Source organism: Saccostrea cucullata, unplaced genomic scaffold (genome assembly GCF_032062105.1).
Source record: "Saccostrea cucullata isolate Sc308-1 unplaced genomic scaffold, CSIRO_AGI_Scuc_v1 ctg501, whole genome shotgun sequence".
NCBI classification, from domain to species: domain Eukaryota; kingdom Metazoa; phylum Mollusca; class Bivalvia; order Ostreida; family Ostreidae; genus Saccostrea; species Saccostrea cuccullata.
This window is the reverse complement of record NW_026935502.1, coordinates 335,434-359,795: the sequence shown is the minus strand read 5'-3', so window position 1 is coordinate 359,795 and position 24,362 is coordinate 335,434. Positions and strand designations below refer to the sequence as shown.

Sequence of the window (24,362 nt, the reverse complement as noted above, 5' to 3'; positions counted from 1 at the left end):
TGACGCCGAGTTGTCAATATTTAAGCCATATGTCGGCAGTATTTATAGAAAGAGCAGAGCTTTTTATTGAAGTCTTGAATTAATGTTTTTCTTCGAATTACATTATACATATAATGCGATAATTTTTAGAATCGCGATAATTTTTAGAATCAGAAAAGGAGATGGGTGAACTTAAAAAACCCACAAGCTTCAGATATATATAAAAATCATATTCAAATTGTGATTTTAGTATTTAGAGTAAAGTTCTCATCATTGATTTTTGTAAAATCATGATAAACAAAAAGTTTTGAGGAAAATTTTTCGTTAAAATTTATTCTTTTAAGAAATATAATGTGGTATCCATTGGGTTCGAACCCTGGCAATAAAATTCCTGGGTTGCATTCTCTGTTGAGATTAGCACGCTAACCACTACGCTACACAAGTCCTGATGAAGTGTGGCATTTAAATCATGTTTGTGATATGACCATTGACTTAAGGGACTTCAAGTATTTCTCGAAAAGATACGAAAGTTATGTCATAAACTTATATTTTTTAGGTATAGTGGGTCATTGCTCCATAATTTTGGAAACCAAAATATGTATGTTTTTAAGCAAACTTTGAGGATTACTTTTCAAAAAAATGGAGAGAAGACCCACTCATAACGAAAAATAGTGTTATAGTGTAAAAAAATGACTCGTTTTGTCCTCTTTCGTGTGTGTATAATATTTCATAGGCAAATAACTTCAATTTTCATGAGATTTGTGCAAGTTGTAGAGATTTTACATAAAGTATACTTTAATGTTAGATGAAATATTAAGGAAAATTTTGATAAAATTGAAATTTAATTTTTCACCTTCATGTTTGTTGCATTATGGGCTTATCTCTCGTCATGTTCACCCATCTCCTTATCAAAGAATACAATAAAGTGTAGGTAGCAAGGAGTATATTTAGAAAAAACACACTGTCCATTCAAGATGTCCATAAGGACACAGGCCACAAATTTACATCAGATGCATAGTTTCATATGTTTACATTGAGTGTCTTCTGTGCATTATGTTTGATGTGTACTCTGTACACAACACTCAGCACGGGCTGACAATACTAGTGAGGGGGTTTTGCTTTCGAACATCTATGGATTAAAGATGTAATATTTTTCATTACTACACACACAACAACAAAGTTTCTTTTCTGAATTATTAAGGATAAAATTAAAATTAATGACAGTGTAAGGATGTGTTAATCAAACGCGTCCTGGAATAATTTCCCTATAAAAAAATTATTCAAAATTTCATTTGAAATGCTTTTGAAATATATAAATCGTGATATTGTATCGAAAATGTGAGAAAATATTAACTTCAAATGTGTGTCTAAGTGCCTTTCATATAAATCCAAAATTTTCTTTGAAAAAATCTGCAACATTGACATATTAACAACCAAAGCAAGCGTGTTAATGAAAACAGAAAATCAATGTTTAATTCTATTCACTAAATTCTGTGCAGTCAATACTTTTTGTAGAATTTTAAATGTGCCTTTAATATCAATCCGATTTTGATAGCTATTTTCGGATACTGTGTCACCCTCTTTCACCAAATAATGAAATAGTTCTAGTTCACCTGTGTAATTAGAATCAATGTTTGTCTAGAAACTCTGTAGTTAATGTGAGCTTATCTTAGTGCAAGCTTTAGCATTGACTCTACAAAGCTACCTACTTCTACGGAATTTTAAGATAGCCCTAGCGGCACAAACATGCAAAAATAACAAATCAAAGTAACTAGAATATTTTTTTTATATATTTTTAAGGAACAAAGTACCTAACGAAATAAAAAAAATAACAAGATGAAGTTGGGCATTTTAAATCCAGTAAACAAAACGAATCGTGGACAAGTACGAAAGCAAGACCCCTTTCCCCCCATGGAAAAGTTAGAGGTGGGATGAGGTGCCTTAGATAATAACATCGATCAAAAACTTAAGACTACAACTGTTTTTTTCGTGTTTCCTATTTATGTTGTTATATACGATCCTCGTTAACGCCTCACCCCTGATTCCATACACAAGAGCGTGTATTGCGAGGGTCCTTCAATGAGTAATGTAGTATACTGTTTATCAAACTAAATGCAAAAGTATTTAATTTCATTTTTTTACAGTTGAAATATTCTATCAATCAGCTTTTTATCACGGAAAATCCCATGAATTTTCATATTTTCCCCGTAGAGTATTCATGGTCACTACACTTAGCTGAAAACTGTCTAATGATGATCTCCGCCAGGTTTTTTTTTTTTTTTTGTTCTGACGAATTAGAAATTTGTTCGGAGGAGTTAAATATTGTTCGGACGAATTAGAATTGAGTTGGGACAAATTAAAATAATCAATATAATAGTTTAGCCGTAACTTTTTAAATATTGGATGAAATGCTTTGAAACTCATAATATAAGGATATAATAGTAGTATAGACATTGACATGATATTTCACGCGCATGCAATTGGCTGAAACTCAAATTCTAAATATCTATTTTGTTTTCTGAAAAATCCTTTGAAATTTTGAACATAGTCTTACATTGATGTATGAAGATCTATAATGGCTATTGCCTACAAATACTACTATCAAAAGAAAAATGGACGTGCATACATGCAAAAGAATATGCACACAATTTTAAAAGACAGTATACTTGAGTGTTTGATGTTCATGCAGAATTTTCTAAATGTCAAGACATGTAACATACTGGAAACCTTTGTCCTTGAAAAAAGAAACATGAAGTACATGTACATGTATCTAGATTTCAGAGTTTATTTCGGTTGACAGGTTAGAAGTTAAAGAGGTGGTGGTTTTTAATGACCTTGACCTTTCAAAATGTCACAATCAATCTTAAGTTCTTGGAATTTTCAACTCCAACGTTAAATAGGTTAAGAATAAAAATTCAAATTAATGGCAACGTAGAGAATCACTGTTAAACTCAAATAACACCTCGGACCCACATAAAATTTCAGGAAAACTGCAGAAAAGAACTCGAGGAAAGTGTATTAAGATATTTCATTTGAGTTTCCAAAGTATATAGAAATTATTAATTTATACAGAAAAAATTACAAATCCTGTCGTGTTTAAAATTAAAGTGCAGATGACCAAAGTTGGCATATAAGCCTTTTATAGCCTAATTCAGATGTCGTTAATTTCGATTCTACTGATTTGAAATAATATTTTAATACCAAGCATCCTTTGTTTAATTTACCTTTGAAATTTATTTGAATTTTTTTTAGAATTAAATCCCCAGAAATTGCGATTTTAGGTATATTAAAAAATCAATATACATGCAAAATAATCAGATATTTGCATTCATTATTAATAAGAAGGTGTTAAACAATATAGTCACATTAGACACAAATGTCTTTTTAAACATCTCTTGTATAACCCAGAGAGTAGCCCCCTATGCATTGGAAAAAATGAATAGTTCCGGTCAAAAAACCTTTATATATTTATTTACAAAGTATATAAAATTTACCAGGCACAGGTATCAGAGTTGTCAAAATGGCCTGAGAGGAAATATTAAAAAAATTCTGAACAGAAAGGAAAATCCATTTTCCATGTATGGAACTACTATTGAATAAGTTCATTTTGATTGGTTAGGTATTGGTGTGTAACCCTTAGTCGACTTTAACCCTGCCTTGTCGTCGGAATAAAACCAACTTTGAGCCCGAGGTTTAAATAAGTAGAGAAATAAAATGTGAATCGATATATTAAAAATATGACATATGCTTGAGAAATGGTAAATTAATGTATGTATTTTTTTCTTTGATTCGCGGGATAGAAAGATATGTTAATCGCTTAATCAACATACCATAATCATCTTGCATATGCATGTACATGTACGTGTGCGCGCATGCAAAACGTTAAACAATATATCGTTGATAGTTGATATCATTGTAACTTTTATATTCTTAAATGAAATCTTGGGATTTAGCATATTTATAAAAGGTCTTAGAGGAATAAGGCACGATAAGGGACATGGGGAGCGTTTGGGGAACATCTGTAACGGTCCCCGTTACAATTAGCACTAGTTTCTTTTTTCTTCTTATTTCTTCTCCGGTACTTTTTTGTCCGGAAGTGTTCTCAGAAACTGTTCACCAAACTAAGTTAAAACCTTTTTAGGGTTAGTAGGCATGTTGTGTAGATGTGCCGAACGAAGGTCATTTTGCGCGCATTCGCATGCACGTGCGGGCGCGTGCAATGAGTAAAATGACTGATATATTTAATATGGTTGTAACTTTTATATTTTTAGATAAAATGTTTTGAAACTCATGAACAACATATCAATAAATGATATATAAATGTTGGAAGGATTTGTCGATATATTGGTCATATAGATACATTTTAATTATTATTCTTAATTACAAATTCACTACCCTGTATTTATTGCATTTATTAAGTATGGTATGTGAATGATTTATTGAAATACATTTCTGGTATATACGCGATGTATATGATGGGATTTACAACATAGATAGACATAAAGGACTCCTACAAGAAAAAAGGGCCATAAGCATACTTTAAGATGTCCTACAATATGATATATAATAATTGTCATGAAAATACGCGCATGCACGTGCGCTGCAATCTGATTGGCTCAATGAGTTTTAAGAATATGCAAAAGTGATTGATTAATACTGGGGGCATATCGTGGCAAAGCCTCAACAATAGTTTCAAACGGTTACGTGTAAATACACTACTAGAAAACAAATATATTTTAAGCTAGTCCATAGCTCTATAGAGCACAATTTTAAGGAACCCTCCTCCTTATTTCAAAGTTAGTGGGACAAAATATTTTAATACTGTTTTGCAGTACCAGTTCGAAAGTTTGATAGACCAATGACTCACTAGTTAGGGGACATTCTGAAACTACTCCTTTTCTATGGAAAATAAATAATGAATTAATGAATATTTTTAAGTAACCCCCTTTTGAAACAACCACTTGTCTCAATTATTGCGAAGTTTAAATTGCATTGAATTTTAGAATGTTTGTACTTTTAAATTTGACTGCACTTTCTGGAAAGGTATTCATCTATATTTTTAAGCTTTTTCGGAGAGGGGGTGGTAATTTGGTCATTTTTATTCAAAAAATCATGCACTTTCATGATATTTAGATATTAAATAAAATTAATATAGATACTAAATAGTATTTTGTCAACGATCTAAGAAACATTCCATTGGAGATGGATTTATGAGACCCCCTCCTTTTATTCCTTTATCACAATATATTTCAGTGTGGGAACAGGGTATGGAAACAAAACTACAAATGTCCTAGCTTTTAACACATCCCCCACCCCCTCTTTGAAAGTTTTTTGATCCTTGTAACAGGTGGCTTGATGTTCCGAGTCCGATGTTTATTTCATATAATACGTAGGAATGAAAGCTTCAAAAGTGGATCTCATCTTTTTCACATAGGTGGTAACTGACTACTGGCACCCTATCGTTAGGGAGTGGAATGATGTTTAATAAGAAGTAACGGGCCCAGTGAACTTGTGGGCTCTCAGATGATTTATTTTCAGATTTTATGTAGTACTATCATTTCTGAATATTTACAATCGACACATCCAACTTTAATATCACATGTCTTGTTACATCGTGTGTATGTCATAGTCCAAAGAGCAGTCTATGTTTACATAGATTTATTCATGTCACTAATACATGTATATATCAAGGGATGAATCCTCATGAATTAAAAAAAATGTAAATCTCTCTAGACAAGATAATTTGTGCATAAATCTAATTTGTCCGAACAAATTTCTAATTGGTCTGAAAAAAAAATTCTAAATTTGTCTAAATTCTAAATTAATAAGTTATTTGTCCGAACGAATTTCTAATTTGTCCGTACGAATTCCTAATTCTTCCGAACAAATGAAAATATTTTTTAACTGGCCCTCCAGTGGCGCCATAATTTTCCATATTGATTCAATAATTCAAAAGGAAATGGAGGGTTTAAATATAGCAGTCAAATTGGCCGATTGAAATTTATTGAGACACAAAAAAATATCGATGTTGCATGTCACATGATATCTAAAATGTTAGATTTACATGAAAAGGTATTGTTAATACACTTAACACTTCATCATCGCAGCATTTTACAGAATTCTAAAACAGGAAAAAAAATATAACAGCATTTCTGATTGATAGGCGCCCTATTTTCATTCAAGTCCCTAAGAGAAGTACGCGTTAGATGTGAAAACGGTTTATTAAAACATATGTTTTAACAAAATTGAAGTTTTGATAAACTTGCTTGATAGATGAAAAAATATTTGTGCATTTTTACAGCCGAAAAAAAGATCAATAATAAATATGTGCCAAAATTTTGTTGCATAATAATTTTACTAGTCAGTCCATTTCTCAGGATACAAATGTGTGATAGTTTTGTAGTATTTTGTGTACATATATGGTTTTTGATTTATTGTCATTTATTGAAGGAGTGTTGGATTTTTTTGCACCTGTCACATCATTTTTGTGTAACGTCTTTGATGATTTTTTTTATATGCTATTATGTATTGTGAACTTCTTATGATTTGTGCTCCTTAATAAATGACCATTTTTATTCTTTATATGGTAGTTGACTCTTCTTATACGGAATTTGGGCAGGCAGGCATAAAATAAATATGTGGAATTAAACTTTAAAAAAAGAAATTTTTATAATGGTAAAGAGAAGCAATGTCTCTCAATAATTACGCTTATATGTTATTATGTATTTAAAGAGGTCTAGTAAAAGATGTATATACATCCAAATGAAGGACAAGCAATTGTAACTATTATGTTTGAATAACCTTTAAGGAAAGATACAACAGTTTCATTCCAAGGGGGTCTAGTAACAGTGACAATGCAGGGTATTTTCCTGTACTGACAAACAGCTGCAAATAAGCCTTAGGCTAGAGAAATAAATAAGATTTTGAAGAAAATACATTGCTTTACCATTACCCATTTTTGATATGTCTCAGCTATTGTGAGATCATTTTATTCCAAAAAAATTTGAAAACAACTTCACAATATAAGATATCATGGGAAAGGAAATTTATCGGTGATTAGCTCATTTAAATAAATCGGATGAAAACACATAATAATTTAATTTATTCCTGAAGCAACGTTTTGCGAAGTTCTTGGTTCATCTAATGTAATACTATTTTTATATTCATATCTGCACCACTTTCAATACAGAATTTGCGTTATTGCTGTTTTTCTAGCCGGTCTCAACAACATACAATCAATTTTCCATTGTACTATTAATTTTTAATGTGTATTCAATTCTTTTTTGTTATATTTTTAATTCTGGGACCATTATTTTCTTGTTTATTTCAACAATATTTTTAATTTTCTTTTTTTTTTTGTAATCTGAAAATGAAATGAAAATATTGAAATGTCAACTATTCATGCAATCATCAACGAACATTTTAGATAAGTTAGTGTGTAGTGTGTTAATATTTTTTTGTTTTACAAATTATCATCAATTAAGCAAAATTCATTTTGGAATAAAAAATTTATTCTGCTTCGAAAAAATAAAACTTAAAATAAATCCCGGAAATAAATTTACCTGTAGAGGAGTCAATGGAATTTTGATTACGTGCAAGTGGTTTAAAATTAATAGGCTTATTATGCAATGACAAAAACTCAAAAATCAGACAAGCAAAGATGTGACACGTGCCTTTTAAGTACAATTCGTCAAATTAATTATACCATAATTATAACTTATTTGACCGAAAGACGAATTATAGAAGAAAAAAAGCTGAAAAGACTAGAATTAGCATCAGTTGATTGTATAAATACATAAAAATTGATTTCTAAGTATCTTTAAAAATTCAAAAATAATGAAAAATATGGAGATAATACGCAGTGTTCAAATCCAAAACTTTACTTAAAATACAAATTTTGGGGCAGAGTAAACAAAGTTCTCTAAAACATCAGAGTTGGGATTCATATGTAATTTTCAAAATTCAAAACAATTTAAGAAGGTTACAAACTAAAATATCATTAGTTATACCATTCTGTATATATATATATTTTTTTTAATTATATGAAATATATGGAGACAATAAAGAGTGTTCAAACCTAAAAGTTTACTAAAAAATACAAATTTTGGAGCAGAGTAAACAAAGTTCTCTAAAACATCAGAGTTGGAATTCATATGTAATTTTCAAAATTCAAAACAATTTATAAAGGTTACAAACTAAAATTTCATTAGTTAAACCATTCTGTATATTTTTTAACTAACAAAAATAGTTATCCATTTAAAATAAAAATTAAAGAAAAATCTGAGCAAAACAGAAGCCAATAGAGGCCAGCTCAGAGAAGAAAATCTTTTTATTGCGTTTAAACGCAATAATTATTGCTTTGAATCGCAAAAACATTGGGCTTCCGTGGAGAAACATATAATTTATTCTTATTTTGTATTTCATAATAAACTTTAAAAAGTGAACAACGCTTAAAAATGCAATTGTCATTCTGTCAGTTACAATTCTCTTCCTTAAAATAATCAATTTACTTATTATTAGGACTAAAAATTAACCTCATTCACCACCCTTCCTTGTGACGTAAGCATCTGATGAATATATATAAACACCAACAATTTGAAGACACCGTACAAACCCTGAAAAGACCAGCCAAGCAAGGTAAGATTCCAAGTATAAGAGAGTATAAAGCATAAAGAACACTTAATTTATTGTAGACACTGTTGATGAAATTCCCATCAATTAATAATTAATATAAAATACTAATAGTAATTAAGGTTCTATAAAGAATGTATAAATAATTAAGCATATTTCTTTTCAACAGAAAATGTTGAGACTCACCTCCCTTGTCTGTATCGTTGCCTGCGTCTTCGCAGACTCTTACCCAAAGGGCGGATATTACCCTAAAAATGACTACTATGGTGGGTGTGGAAAATACGGATGCACATACGGTGTCCACTCTCAAGGTCCCTATGGTAACTTTGGAGGAATAGTCAGCTCTACAGGTGGAGGATTAAACACCGGATTCGTCAGCACCGGGGGTCTCAACACAGGATTGTTCGGTCTCGGAGGTGGATCTGCTGCTGTAAGCGCTGCCGCTGCCGGAGACGCTGCCGCTGCTGCTAGCGCAGCCGCCGCAGGACAAAGTGCCGCTGCCTCTGCCGCCGCTGCTGCTGCCAATGGAGCAGCTGCTTCATCTGCTGCTGCCGCCAACGGAGGTTTAGGATGGAACATTGCCCCATACTACTACAATCAACCAGGATATTTCTACAATTTCCCAGGCCAATATAGAAACTTTGGCCAATACTTCACCTACCCAGGAAACTTCTACAACAACTTCCCTATCTACAATAACTACGCCCCTTACTATGGTCTTGGAGGTGGGTCGTCTGCTGCTGCTAGTGCTTCTGCTGTCCGTGGAAGCTCTGCTGCTTCCGCTGGTGCTTCTTCTGTAGGTGGATTTGGAGGATTTAATGGAATTTATGACGGAATCTTCCTCGGAGGATCAAGACGTAGTTTCAGAAGAAGACATAGCAAGGTATGATATGGATATATCCTTTATTTGTCTTACCTTTTTTATTGATAAAATATACTCAGACATACTGGCATAATGCACATGAGGCGCGTATTTTTTATTTTAAATTACAAATACGTTTTTATTGTTTATATTTCTTTTTTCATTTTTCCAGGTTTACTAATGGATCTGTCCAACAATGATATTTTGGGTGTTGTTTTGTTAATTTATATTAATAAATATTCTATTCCAAACATATCTTTTTTTTCACTTTTTTTATGTTGGAAAATGAAAGTTTTCAAAGAAAGTTTTTTTTATTGCTCCTTAAGATTATTTCGAATAAAGTGTTAAACTGTCTAGAATAGAAGTTTATTTTTAAAAAAATATTTATTCTAACTATTTTCAAATAACAAATGCAAAATAAAGAAATATTTTCAAATGATGAATGAACAATATTGATATAAATATATTTTTTATATTCTTTTCAAGCATAAAAGAAGCTCCAGAGTTTTTAAAAGGAATATTACGTAATTTAGTTAATAATTTTAGAAATAATAAGTAAATAACAAAATGTCTCGTCTTCCTCCAGAGAAGTTCAATCTAGAGACAACGAAAGAGTCCGATTCTTGATTTAAATAAGGTATTTTAGTGATAAAAAGTATGCATATTTTAGTCCCATTAAAAACCAATTACTTTAAACATATTGCTTTTGTTTCAATGAGAGTTTTTTCTTCTTCTAATGTTTAAAACAAGTTAAAAATAACACAGCTTTCTAAGATGCAGAGAGAGAATACAGTTAAATAGCAGGCAAAAACGAATCTTTTTAATAATAAAAAGAAAAGAAGCAAAAAAATGTTGATTAAAACTCTTCATCGAATTACGATAACATGTTGACAGTGCAACCGTTACATGTAGGGCCAGCGCAGCTACTTATGCAGTTTATACTTGGGGCTCGTCAAACCGCACATGCCATTTGATATGTAGAGACTCTGACGTCACATGGAGTCGTACGTATGTAATTTTGCATTCCTTTCTTAGGAAAAAAAATCTTCAAGATCATATGTAAGTTTTGAATATTTTTAATATCCCAAACGGCTAAAACGAATTTTAATTAATCATCATTTCTATACTGGATTCTGAAACTTCACAAAAATCATTAAAATCAAAGTTTGAAGGTTTCTTTCAAGGCAACGTCGAATCTAAATTATTTTTCTGCAATTATTTTCCGCAACTATTTATAACTGCACCTTCTAAAGAAAAGTAGGGTATATTGTTACATAACCTTTTTGTCTGTCAATCAGTAATATTATCTTTTTCCTAAGACTTCTATTACATTTTAAGCAGTGGCCAAATCATCATCATCTTTTGTATGAAAAATAATTCAGTCTGCATTTGACTCAGTGATAAATTGTATTTGCTGACAAGGTTATTGAAGAGACCATAGAAGTTACGAAATGATGAATGTTGATATTCTTGTTTTATCAAGATTTTACCTCGTTTTAGAAATTGTTCATAAGTAGAACATTCTCTTCATATCGAATCAAAAATGAAGGATGTCAGCTACGTATGCAGTTAACAAAGGCATATTGCTGCATAAGTAAGGACATTAAAAAGTTATGTCGTTACGTTTATCAGAAAGCTTTGTTTTTAGATTAAGAAATAAAGTCCGCGTTTTCGTGAATGTTGCAGAATAACCTCCGAGGTCGAGAAATGTTGTTTGAAAGATAAAAGCCGAGGCGTTAGCCGAGGCTTTTATATTTCGAGACCGAGGAGGTTATTCTGCATCATTCACGACAACAAGGACGTTATTTCTATTCTGCAAAGATCGATAAATACGGCTGATCGTTTCCTCTATAGAGAAACGAATTAGGTCACCATGTCTCGATTTCGCTGTTCCATTTAACACCAGAGGTAAAATTTGTTTGCTTACCTGTGTATAGAATGCAGACGAGTTGAGCTTTCATTACATTAAAAATAGCCTTTTTAGATTATAAATTTGTTCGTAATTTGTATTGATCAGTTAGAATGAATATACAATAACAAAATCATGTTCCTGTTTTACTGCTAAAATCTCGTTGTTTAATGTGTAGGGAGGTCCGTGGAATAGCCTCGCTTAGCTATAAAAACCGACATTCATCAGCAACTTGATGCAATTTACAGTGTTTATACTGCAAAAGACGACACATCGATGCGGTCTAAACAAGTATTTCATTCTACAGCCAAACATGCATTTGAATTGTTCAGATTTGATACGTGTTTCTGATCTAATAATTTTTTGATGACGTTCGTGATTTATTGGAGAATAATGTCCGGCGGTTTCCTTTGAAGTTTTCAATAATCGTGGTAGAATAAGCATTAACATCTTTGTTAAGTGAAAGATCCAGATATGAAACAGATATGCCAGACTCTGTGGTAACTTTTATTTCAAGTTCACCAAGATGTCAAAAATTGTCGGTTTCTACAAATACAGAATCATTGACTGCCTCATACTTTTCTCAGTAGCCTTTCAAATCTTTTATTATGATTTAGCGTGGCCTGTAGATATGAAACAGGATTTTAGAATTCAAATGTTTAAGTTTTAAATTTTAGGATAATTGGAGAGTCTGAAAAAGATGCTTTAGTGTAAAGCGTTGCCTCCTTTTACTCCAAACATTGATTTACACACTGGGGGAGACTGACGGCCTACAATTGTTATCTTTATTATCCCAAAAGTAGACATGTTTGTATTCACTCGAAGAGGAATTAATCTAGAAACTTTATACATAAGAGAAGACTTGGTATGACCCTCAAACTGGACATTTCAATATATCGACGACGTATTATATACTTACAATAGCTACTTTTAATCATATTTCGACTTGATTTATCCCAGTAAGCTTGAAATAAACCCATGCAGAGCCTCGCAAGACTGTTTTGCACTTGTGTATTAATATATCTTTATCACTTGCAGATGAGGTATATGTCTTTCAGTTGATTCGATACACAAGAGCGACATCTTATTTGTATTGGCCACAGTTTCGTATTTGAGCAAGTTGCATTTTGTTATACAATTTGATGTTATAATTGCTTGTGAATATCTACAAAATTTATGTTTGAATATGTTTTACTAAGATTTATCAAAAGTTTTACGTTTAACGGGGTTTAATAGTAGTTACACATTTTTACTATGACCGAGCTATTTGAATATCGTCTGCTATACGATAGGAGTTTTCTATCTTGAAATACGCGTTAAATTCACATGAAATGTTTACTTACAGTTGTTCAGATCCATACCATATTACTATTATTATTACTGTGCACTTTAATTCCGTTTTGCAGTTATTATCCTCATTGTACGGCAGCTTTATTTGGCACTGTTTGACAGATCTCTGTTTGTACGTTGCCGTACAGTGCTGTAATTGGTCGAGTGACAGTTTTTCGTTCGTTAATTTTTGTCACATGACTATTTCCGAAGGTTATAAATATAAGTGTCTCGCCAGTTTATGTCAGATAAGTTGCATCAGCAGCACCGCATTACTTAGCCTAATTTTAGGTGGGACATGCAGCTGTCAATTATCTCCCAACACACTGGACACCTATTTATTATTTGAACCATATTATTAATTACTATTTAATATTGAGTTGACGATTATCACCTTAGTGCCCCCTGCTCCTTTTTACCATGTGCCTGTACAGTAAAGACGCCACCGATCAAACTCATGTATTACACCTGATGCTGTTGCTGAAATGTGTCAAAAAATTACAGCTCACTTTCTAAGCTCACATGGTTTTTCCCTCAAATTAAGGTCAAATTGATTTTGCAATAAAATGAACATTATCGACCTTAAATACGAGATAAAGCCCTAATATGTATTTCATACCTCATGTTGTGCAAATTCTTAAAATTAATAATCTTAAAGTTTTAAAGACGATGTTTCAAATGGGACTAATTTAATAAATGATATGATGTAAAATTTGTATGATTTCACCATAGGTATTTACAAATTAAAACTATCCAGCTTTCTTTGAATCTTTTTAGGTGAAATTTTCAAAATGTCATCTTAAAGATGAGTTTTTTTCGAAATACTTTGCATATTTTCTATACTCGTCGTGATTTTGTCGAAATGTTACGCCGAAACCTGACAATGCTGCATAAAGAAATCATGCCAAAAGACAGTATAAAAAAGTATTTTTCATCTTTTAAAATAGCAAAATTGTTACCATTGAAAAAATAATTCTTTTACATTTACGGTCTGAAACATTAGAATTTTGCGATCGGATCTATCTTTCATGATGCTAGAGTTCGAATGTAACCCTACAAAATGCCAGCTTCCTAACAGAAAAGCAGTCGAACACAAATGAGAAATACTATTATCATCTTGCACTTTATAGAGGGATGTTATTGTACAAAAATACAAATTTTACATGATTTGCACTGTTTTTGAGGCAGTGCTAGGCAAAGAGATACTTTAAAAAGAACGGATACATAGACGGTTACATTTCACGAGAAACGACGAAAACAGTTTGGGAATTATCACAATCCATCAGCCAAGAGTATATCAAATTCTTACCAATAATTGTGTGTGAGTTATGTTTTAAGTTTGTTAAATAAACTTAAAAGTAAGATAGAAATCATTTTTAAATATATTTTGTTGCTTCGTTACACAATTTCGCATAATAACAATGTGACTTTAATTCGTGCAAGTAAACAATGTGAGCTTAGAAATGCCGTGAGCTGTATTATAACTTTGAAGAACTCTTGTTCTGTTTATCAAACTGAAGTTAACCAGGATTGAAGTACAGTGTATTACCCTTCTTGTGCATGTACAGTATGATGTTATATTTTGTAACCCCCATTTATGAAAGGCCATCCGTGGGGAGCTTCCATTATGTATTGTTTTTTAAGCCTAATGTCGACAAGTTAATTGAAATCAGTGATTTCTTTATAACCTGCTGTGTGGGATTTACCAAGTTATAAACATTAATGCATTGGTAAGTTTTGATATTGTTTATTACGCAAGTACACACAGTTCAAAGTCGAAAATTGTTTTATTTACTGGTACACGTATTATGAGAAATATCTATTTTTATGTGAAGTCACTGTAAATATTTCCGGACAAATACCAACTGACGTTTTTCATACTTATTGTTAGGCTATTATTTACGCTATATATAATTTATTTCATTTATTGAATTATCTAGGGATCATTTGTTTTGTTTTGTTTGTTGTTTTTTTTTTTGTTTTGTTTTGTTTTGTTTGTTTGTTTGTTTGGTTCTTTTTTTTTTGCTTTTCCTTATCGTAACAAGGAGCAAAAGACGGCTGTATCCAGATGTATCTGGAGCTCAGATTTCCTCTGCTCCCGATTCGTTGTGTTTAAATGTAAATGGTTCGTTATCACCATATTTCATCTTCATTGTTGTTTCTTCCTTTGTTGCCAAAATATAAAGGTAAGGACATTTAGAGCCAATTACCTACAAGTGGGTATATAACATATTTCTCTCTTCTCTTTTTTTATTATTAAAATTCAAAAAGTAACAAAATAATTCAATTATAAAACATTTATTATCACAAATCAAATATGCCTCACCACAAACAAAACAAATGGACTGCTTCTTAGTATACCTGCAAAATATGCAGTAAACAATGTACAGATAATTATTTCAAAGTCACAATAATGAACCCATACACGATATAAAAAAGTGTGTGAATGAGAAGGATATGAATCAATTTATTAAAGTAAAATACAAGAAAACATTCAAACCACATTTCTATCTTACCTTGCTGTGTCTTCTTCTGAAACTGCGTCTTGATCCTCCGAGGACGATTCCGTCATAAATTCCATTAAATCCTCTAAATCCACCTACAGAAGAAGCACCAGCGGAAGCAGCAGAGCTTCCACGGACAGCAGAAGCACTAGCAGCAGCAGACGACCCACCTCCAAGACCATAGTAAGGGGCGTAGTTATTGTAGATAGGGAAGCTGTTGTAGAAGTTTCCTGGGTAGGTGAAGTATTGGCCAAAGTTTCCATATTGGCCTGGGAAATTGTAAAAATATCCTGGTTGATTGTAGTAGTATGGGGCAATGTTCAATCCAAAACCTCCGTTGGCGGCAGCAGCAGATGAAGCAGCTGCTCCATTGGCAGCAGCAGCGGCGGCAGAGGCAGCGGCATTTTGTCCTGCGGCGGCTGCGCTAGCAGCAGCGGCAGCATCTCCGGCGGCAGCAGCACTTGCAGCAGCAGATCCACCTCCGAGACCGAACAATCCTGTGTTGAGACCCCCGGTGCTGACGAATCCGGTGTTTAATCCTCCACCTGTAGAGCTGACTATTCCTCCAAAGTTACCATAGGGACCTTGAGAGTGGACACCGTATGTGCATCCGTATTTTCCACACCCACCATAGTAGTCATTTTTAGGGTAATGGCCACCCTTTGGGTAAGAGTCTGCGAAGACGCAGGCAACGATACAGACAAGGGAGGTGAGTCTCAACATTTTCTGTTAAAAAAGCAATATTCACTAAGAGAAAGGATAATTATAGGTAACACCGGTACTATTTGAATATATTTTTTCATGATAAGACTTTTAATAAGATAAGCATACATGTATTATACTTGTAATGTTATTTGATATTATACATATATAATTATAATATTATTATTATAAATAATAATTGTAGCTGTAATCTTACTGTGTTTAACAGGACTTCACAAGGATTTTATTGCTTCTTGTACAGGACTCTGAAAGTAAAGGTGTTTAAATACTTATCAAACGCCTACGTCACAAGGAAGATTGACGAATTAATTTCTTGTTTCACTAATAATTAAAATAAAGTCAAAAGGAAGCATTGTTCTGGTTAACGGAATGATGATTCAGTAAATAATGTTCTCCTATTTCTCTATACAAAAGAAAATTGATGTCAAGGTTCCAAAATCTTTAAGCAAGTTCTTAGGTTTTTCCTTAATAATATCTTTTAAAAAGAATGTTAGAATTAAAGTAAATACGATGCATATTTTACTAAGTATAAATTAATTGCTAAGGTATTGCAAGCAGAAGGACACATCTAATTAATCAAGTGCTGGATCCTTAAAATAAATCACCCCGATATGATATTTACCCGTGAAATGAATATTATACCGTATACATGGAAAATAGTATATATATTAGGTCTTCCTTAAAAATATACATTTCTATTTTCTACTTTAATTTATATTACAAATAAACTTTTATCTAACTTTAAAAGTATATATAAAACAAAAAATCTGAGAAAGTGTTAATAAATCATTACTTTTTTTCTAACTTTGCTGCACCTAGGGGTAGTACATGTACTATTGTTTTGTTGTTTCGTAATGTGGAAATAAGTTTTGATTGCGTTTTTATCTACGATAGCTTAGTTACAGTTCCTCAACATTTTTACTTTCCCACAAAAACAGTGAATCATTCCCTCATCAAGAAACGTCGATTGAAGTTTGCTCAGAATTTGGCGTATTTGAGCACTGACGATTCTTTATCGTTTTAACATCTACTATTTTAAGGTTTCATCTGAAAGACATGACTTACACTTGGCGCAGAATTAGTACCTTCATGTGTTTACGTCATCTAGGTTTGACGTTGATCAACGAAAGATCATTGACTAACAAAAAAGATAAAACTTATCGCTTTAAAACTTTGCCAATGATAATGATGTCGATTGCTGCAATTACAATAAAGAAATTATAATGTGAAAAGATAAACCGTAGTTGTTATTCGAATTTGGTCTACAAAATCATTACAAATGTTTAGAAGAGAGGTCGTTCAATCTATTGAATGCATTATAAATACATGCAATTCCGAACAAAGGAAGTTTTAGTTGAACAATTAGAAAAACTTACTTATATAAACGTACCATATTTATTTTTATGAATGTATATTAAGCATATTTCTTACTTTAGACACATCTTTCTCCGTGATTTATGTTCGGGCACGATGAAATACAGGCATTTATATTAATTTTCATAGATTTAATTTCGATCTTTTTGTGAAAGTATCTTATAAGATAAGGTTCGCTAATTCTTAGTTTTTTCTGCTAGGTGTTTGCTCCCCACTTCGTTTTTGTCACTCAGATCAGAAAATTAACACTTCATTATTTCCGTAATAAGATTTGACCAGGAAATAAGCTTATTCTAATTCTACTCAGGGTTTTCAGTGATGCTATGGCTGACTCTGCCATTTATCTGGCAGACCTACACATCTTTTACATGTCATGTTGTTTTGTTTTCTATATGTACACATGCGTGAATAGAATGGTAGAGTCGCTAACACGTTGCAATACATATTCTTGGTCCGTGTAACACTTAACACTTCAAATTTCTAAAATGATTTTAAGTTTTAAAATGTGAATTTAATGTTTAAATATTTAAATTTCTGCTTTGATAAATTGAAATTTCATATTTTAGTTTAATAATCTAAATTTTTAAATTTCCAAACAGGTTTTAAAATTTTGATATTCTAGATTTTTACCTTAAATATTCAAAATTCAAATTTCCAAAAGCAATTCTTTTATTTTAAACTTTTGAGTTTTTAAGCTATTGTTTGCTCAGAAAGTTTACATTTAACAAACTAAAGTTCAGAATCATTTTACTTCTTTTCTATTTTAAAATTAAATTCAAACTTCTAAATTTCAACTTTCAAAACGTTTTAGATTTTTAGATATTTGGAAATTTGATTTAAACCCACTTTAAGATTTTAGAATTTTACTTCTAATATCTGAAATATCAAATTCCAGACCTGGTTTGAATTTTTTAACTATTTCAAGAACTATTTTGGTTAAGCAAAAGAGCTTTTCGATAGTTCAACTATTAAACGGATATTTGAATTTCAAATCGGGCTTGGAAATTTGATATTATGGATATTTATAGTAAAATTCTAAAAACTCAACTAAAAACTGTTTTGGTTATTTGAAATTAGAACATCTGAATCAATATCTAAAACGTTATAAAATTGAAATTTAGAAGTTCGAAGTTAATTTTAAAATAATCAAAAGACGAAAAATGCTACTGAACTGCATGTATATATATACATGTAGATTGTTAAATGTAAAATTCTGGAACAAACGGTTTAATACTCAAACGCCTAAAATACAAAAATCGTTTTTGGAAATTTGAATTTTGAACATTTGAGGTAAAAATCTCAAATTTTGAAATTTTAAAACCTGTTTGGACATTTAACATTTAGGTTTTTGAATTAAAATACTGTAATAAATTTCAATCTTCCAAATTAGTTTGAGTTTTTAAAATTTAGATATTTGAATTCATTTATTAACATTCTAAAACTCAAAATCATTTAACAAATTTGAATTGTTAAGTGTTACACGGACCATTCGTATAAATGCATCATAAATATTTTTTTCTATTTTAATGGAGTAACAAAAAAAAAAACAATTATTAAACTTTTGAATTTTTGAAAGTTCAGATAAATCCTTAGTACAAACAAAGATGCATTGCTAGGTCTAGCGAATCTCTACCAATCCCTTATCTTAAATCCTTACAAAACTTTTTTAATTGCTGTATAGGAGAAACTTCAGGTTTACTATGCTACAACTGTTTCTAGAGGTGTAGTCAATTATATGTGGATCGAGACTCGAGAGACTTTAAGAAACTTGCTACGACTTTTCTACACTTTATACAGTTCACCACAATAAATAATAAATCTAGACCTCTTGATATCATAGACATCTGCATCTAAATAAGAATTAAACACGGACTATTGCACATCATGTGATTGGTTTTCTGCAAAATTTCCCATCAAAAATCACGCTGATTGTACGTACAAGTATTCTGAAATTGTAAATTCATGCTAAGAGATGCTGTAAATCCTCACTCAAACATTTATGCAGCCTTCGGAGATCAAGTTTCTCAACTAACCATTGAATTTCGATGGGCATTTAATTCATTGAATACATTTATTGGAAAAACTTCTGCATTAGAAGAGGAAAGCAACACTAGCTCTGGCCTTCTATTCGACATTCAGATAAATTTACGATGTTTTCACAAATATTTTCAATCCTTTATTAACTAAATTTGTTATACCCTTATAAATAGCTTTCTTTATATTTATTGCAAACAAAAAGCCCCACAAAAGAAATGTTTATTATATCAGTCTAATAATTTCACTATTGACCGGCCTGTCGGTCCAACATAAGAATTGTTAGACTGGAACGTCACTGCTACGTCACAAGTAATTAATCATCGTTCAATATCGGCGACATGGAAATAACCGAAGTTAAGAGCTGCAAGAGCTGTTGCTACTAGCAAGGAAGAAGGGAAGAGTATGTTTTGTGATAAATATTTTTTGTGATATAATGAAAATATAATTAATTTGTTCTTTCTCAGCTATTGTTTTATATTTACTGATTAAGCCATAATTTTCCATATAAAGTAATTAATAATATAGTGCGTATTGATTAAATCTTAAGTGAGCACTGAAGGGTATAACAAAACAGTTATAGACTGGGATTCGGGCAACATATGATTTGTTTGACCTAAAGGTGAAAATGTTGTCCGTGGCCGCAGGCCAAGGGCAACATTTTCGCCTTCAGGTCCAACAAATCATATGTTGCACTCATACCCAGTCAATAACTGTATAATATTGGACGTTATTTTATATATCTTAATTGTTTGAAGTCATCTGTTACACGTGTTACAATATGATGTTATCTTTAGAATTGAAATAAGTAGCATGATATTTGATTTTCTTTATTGCCACTGCTATCATATGCTTAAAATTACATTAAATAAAATTAGTAGCGTACAGGTATGATTTAGACTGTAAAAATCCAATCAAATCAACATATTTATTGTATGTAGCTGTCATCTTACTATATTTATAAAAGAGATTTTTTGCACTCGAATCAACCCTCCTGATACTTAAAATAATCCAGGAAATAGCGTTACCTGTACAAGTATCAATGGTTTTTATTACGTGCATCAAAAGGTCATGGGTCACAATAAATGTATAAGTTTAAATATTAAGGGCCTAACTTATAAGTGGTTAGAAATTAAAAGCTGTATTGTGCAATTACTAAGAATTACACGTTTCATTTATTTTGCTTCAGTGTGCGATGAAGCATTTTGTGGCTCACCGCCTAAGCAAAGAATACTTTAATCGTAACTTAAATTTACATATCAGGCAAATTTACATATCAGAGAAGTGACAATCAACAACATTAATTCAATTCATTAACGAACATAAATTTGCAGGCAATTACTATTCATAGAATATACTTGTAAATAAAAACAGAAATTTAAAAAAATAAGATAAAATAAAGAAAACATTCTTTTTGTTCCTTAATTATTCTGCAAAACAAAAGATTCATTTTTTGTTAAAGGCAGGCAAAAACAAATAAATTCATGTAAACGTAAAAAATGTCATTGATTGAAGAAAATGACGAGAGAAGTAAAATAGTTAACAAAATGGGGGTCAGAAAGATGGACTCAAATATATATTGCAACATTTCTTAGGCAAAATATTGGATAATCTGACACCTATCACCATATAATGACATTATAACAAGATATTCCTGAAAAAGGAGGGACAGCAAGACTTGAATAAGAAAGCAAACCCTGTTATCCTAAGCTTTTTCAAGGTAAAGTATACAATTATTTTTTTAATTAATCAATGAGAATTACTTCCAAGCACATATGTCAGAAATCCTTTATTGTGTCTGTTTTTGTTAGTATCTTAAAATGATATTAAAAGTGCAGCAAAATATCCGTAAAAGCAGCAAAATGTTCTTTTACAAACTACATATATTAATTATCTTTTTTATCTTTTTATACTTTTATGAGGTACGCATCGCATAATTTATAAAGATTTGGCATTTCGCAACTTTTTTCTTTAATTATCAAAATTTTGAATTATTAATTCATGCTATTCTGTCAATCACATAAAAGCTTCCTTTTAAAATAATAATTTTAGGTATTAATTAAGACAAGAAATTAATCATATTCATCACCCTTCCGTGTGACGCAAGCATTAAATAAGTATATAAACACTGTTAATTTTAAAACCTGTACAAGCAGTGGTTGACTTGTAAAGATCACTAAAACCAGGTAATGCAATCGGCAATGAAAAAAAACCACAACAGTGAAACAGACTGCTGTTAAAAAATAGTGTGTTCTTAACGTAGGAAAAAAGTCAAAGTTTGCAATAGATTATGATGATTGCTTTTATTATTTTATTCTGAATTATTCATTTAACTTTTTTCCAACAGAAAATGTTGAGACTCACCTCCCTTGTCTGTATCGTTGCCTGCGTCTTCGCAGACTCTTACCCAAAGGGCGGATATTACCCTAAAAATGACTACTATGGTGGGTGTGGAAAATACGGATGCACATACGGTGTCCACTCTCAAGGTCCCTATGGAAACTTTGGAGGAATAGTCAGCTCTACAAGTGGAGGATTAAACACCGGATTCGTCAGCACCGGGGGTCTCAACACAGGATTGTTCGGTCTCGGAGGTGGATCTGCTGCTGCAAGCGCTGCTGCCGCCGGAGATGCTGCCGCTGCTGCTAGCGCAGCCGCCGCAGGACAAAGTGCCGCTGCCTCTGCCGCCGCTGCTGCTGCCAATGGAGCAGCTGCTTCATCTGCTGCTGCCGCCAACGGAGGTTTTGGATTTAACATTGCCCCATACTACTACAATCAACCAGGATATTTCTACAATTTCCCAGGCCAATATGGAAACTTTGGCCAATACTTCACCTACCCAGGAAACTTCTACAACAACTTCCCTATCTACAATAACTACGCCCCTTACTATGGTCTTGGAGGTGGATCGTCTGCTGCTGCTAGTGCTTCTGCTATCGGTGGAAGCTCTGCTGCTTCCGCTGGTGCTTCTTCTGTAGGTGGATTTGGAGGATTTAATGGAATTTATGACGGAATCTTCCTTGGAGGATCAAGACGTAGTTTCAGAAGAAGACACAGCAAGGTAAGATCGTAATAGCATTTAAAAGTCTTTTTTCAATTGTGTGTTGAAGAAATAATTTAAGCTAGTTATATTTTTCCTTCATAGTTATTTATTTTTAATATAATAACTACATATCACATTAAAGATCATAAAAAGGACACATACACATATATATTATTTTATCCATATTTTGCAGGTCTACTAAGGGATTGAACCCACGTAAAGCTCTGGTGATGACATGGTGTTAATTGTTAAAATAAATATCAATACTTAAAGGCATCTTCGTCGTGTTTTCAATTAATAAAATGCTGAAAACGGTACAAATATGGATTTTTTCCAATAAAAAATTTAATTGGCTATTTAAATCAATTAACGAGCCATTGTGAAATATTTTGAATCCGTAGATTGGTGTGTTATTTATATATCTTTAACGATTGAAGGTAATTTCTATTAATTTTTTGATTTATTTAAAAAATAAGTCATTTTTAATTATTCATTCAAATTTCTTAATCAATTCAATAATTCATTATGCTGATTAAGTCATCAGTTTCAAATCCTTGCTGGAAACGTCATTATTATTGTGTTTTATAGAATCAAATCAAAATTTTATTTTCCCAATATGCATATTTTGAGCCTTGTGTTACTTGCCATATCCTGTTACCCAATATCTGTCGAGCGGTGTATTTTTAAGTTTTTAGGACGACTCAATTATTGCTTCATTAAAATCTTGAAGATAATAAATAATTATAAAATTTATAATTTATAGTCTAAGTGTAAATTGTAATCTGTTGAGACAGAAATATGTTACGCGAAGATTTAAGATACTCCGATCCTCAGATTCTGAAAATGAGGCATATACTATTTGGAAATGCTCACAAAAATGTCTCTTAAATCTCAAAGTAATGTAATTTAACCCACGGTAAATCTCCAAACTTCATGTTTAAAATAAATCATATTATAAAGGGAATATTAGTAAATCTCAAATAAGTTTTCAGGAAATGCAAATCAAAAAACTACTATGCATTTTCCTATTCAATTTTTAACAACAAACACAGTTTACAAATAAAAATCATAGTTATCCAGGCTTTTGAAGAAATTGCACAATCTTTATACGATTTTAGTTTCTGCTACAATAATGCATAATGTATCAAGATTTTCCTATCATTGCAAAACACCATAAATAGATTCTAATTTCATATCATATTAATAAACATTGGTATCTGTGGTTAGATTAAAACAACCGCAATTTCCTTAAATATGCTATTTTAAAATGCTTTTATGGGGTAAAAATTTCAACTTTCATTATCTCTTTGTTGCAACCACTATTAGATAACGACCACTATTGAAATAATTATATGAGTAGTGGTTGAGAGTGCATTTCAATGACAAACATAGGTAATAACCACTATTGAAATACAACCACTATTGAAATAATTATTTCATTGGTGGTTGAGAGTGCATTTCAATAAAAACATAGGTAATAACCACTATTGAAATAATGTTCACTTTTGAAATAAAGATTTCAATATGGATAAAATTATTGATTTCAGTAGTGCTTTGAACAATGAATCCAATATATATTGAAATAATTATTTCAAAAGTTGCTGACGTGGTGAAACATTTCCTTCAATACTGGTAGTATTTCAATAGTAGTTGAAACCTATGGTTACCATATTGAATTGAAGTCTCACCCACTATTAAATAATTATTTCAGTAGTGCTCGTATTTCAATAGTGGTTGAAACCTACGGTTATTATATAGAAATGCACTCTCACCCACTATTAAATAATTATTTCAGTAGTGCTCGTATTTCAATAGTGATTGAAACTATTGAAATATTGATTTTATTAGTGCTCGTATTTCAATAGTGGTTACTAACTATGTCTGTTATTGAAATGCACTCTCAACCACTATTGATATAATTATTTCAATAGTGGTCGTATTTCGATAGTGGTTACTAACTATGTCAGCTATTGA

The 24,362-nt window shown here is 31.6% G+C and overlaps 3 protein-coding genes across 3 annotated transcripts; 2 read left to right on the top strand and 1 right to left on the bottom strand.

The window, feature by feature from the left end:
* Positions 1–8,779: 8,779 nt before the first annotated feature.
* LOC134243039 (spidroin-1-like) lies at positions 8,780–9,723 on the top strand. The gene is made up of 2 exons (XM_062725255.1): positions 8,780–9,493; positions 9,645–9,723. Exons 1-2 carry the CDS (start codon positions 8,783–8,785, stop codon positions 9,651–9,653), a joined length of 720 nt encoding a protein of 239 aa, XP_062581239.1. The 5' UTR covers positions 8,780–8,782; the 3' UTR covers positions 9,654–9,723.
* A 5,269-nt stretch (positions 9,724–14,992) lies between these two features.
* Positions 14,993–15,940, bottom strand: LOC134243038 (spidroin-1-like). The gene is made up of 2 exons (XM_062725254.1): positions 15,227–15,940; positions 14,993–15,071 (listed from the first exon to the last, which is right to left on the bottom strand). Exons 1-2 carry the CDS (start codon positions 15,935–15,937, stop codon positions 15,063–15,065), a joined length of 720 nt encoding a protein of 239 aa, XP_062581238.1. The 5' UTR covers positions 15,938–15,940; the 3' UTR covers positions 14,993–15,062.
* Positions 15,941–21,488: 5,548 nt separating this feature from the next.
* On the top strand, positions 21,489–22,660 carry LOC134243037 (spidroin-1-like). The gene is made up of 3 exons (XM_062725253.1): positions 21,489–21,531; positions 21,693–22,406; positions 22,582–22,660. The coding sequence occupies exons 2-3, from the start codon at positions 21,696–21,698 to the stop codon at positions 22,588–22,590; spliced, it is 720 nt and encodes a 239-aa protein (XP_062581237.1). The 5' UTR covers positions 21,489–21,531; positions 21,693–21,695; the 3' UTR covers positions 22,591–22,660.
* The last annotated feature ends 1,702 nt before the right edge of the window (positions 22,661–24,362 follow it).

Coding starts and splice junctions, on each gene's coding strand:
- LOC134243037 (XM_062725253.1), top strand. CDS start 21,696: ATGTTGAGACTCACCTCCCTTGTCTGTATCGTTGCCTGCGTCTTCGCA.
- LOC134243039 (XM_062725255.1), top strand. CDS start 8,783: ATGTTGAGACTCACCTCCCTTGTCTGTATCGTTGCCTGCGTCTTCGCA.
- LOC134243038 (XM_062725254.1), bottom strand. CDS start 15,937: ATGTTGAGACTCACCTCCCTTGTCTGTATCGTTGCCTGCGTCTTCGCA.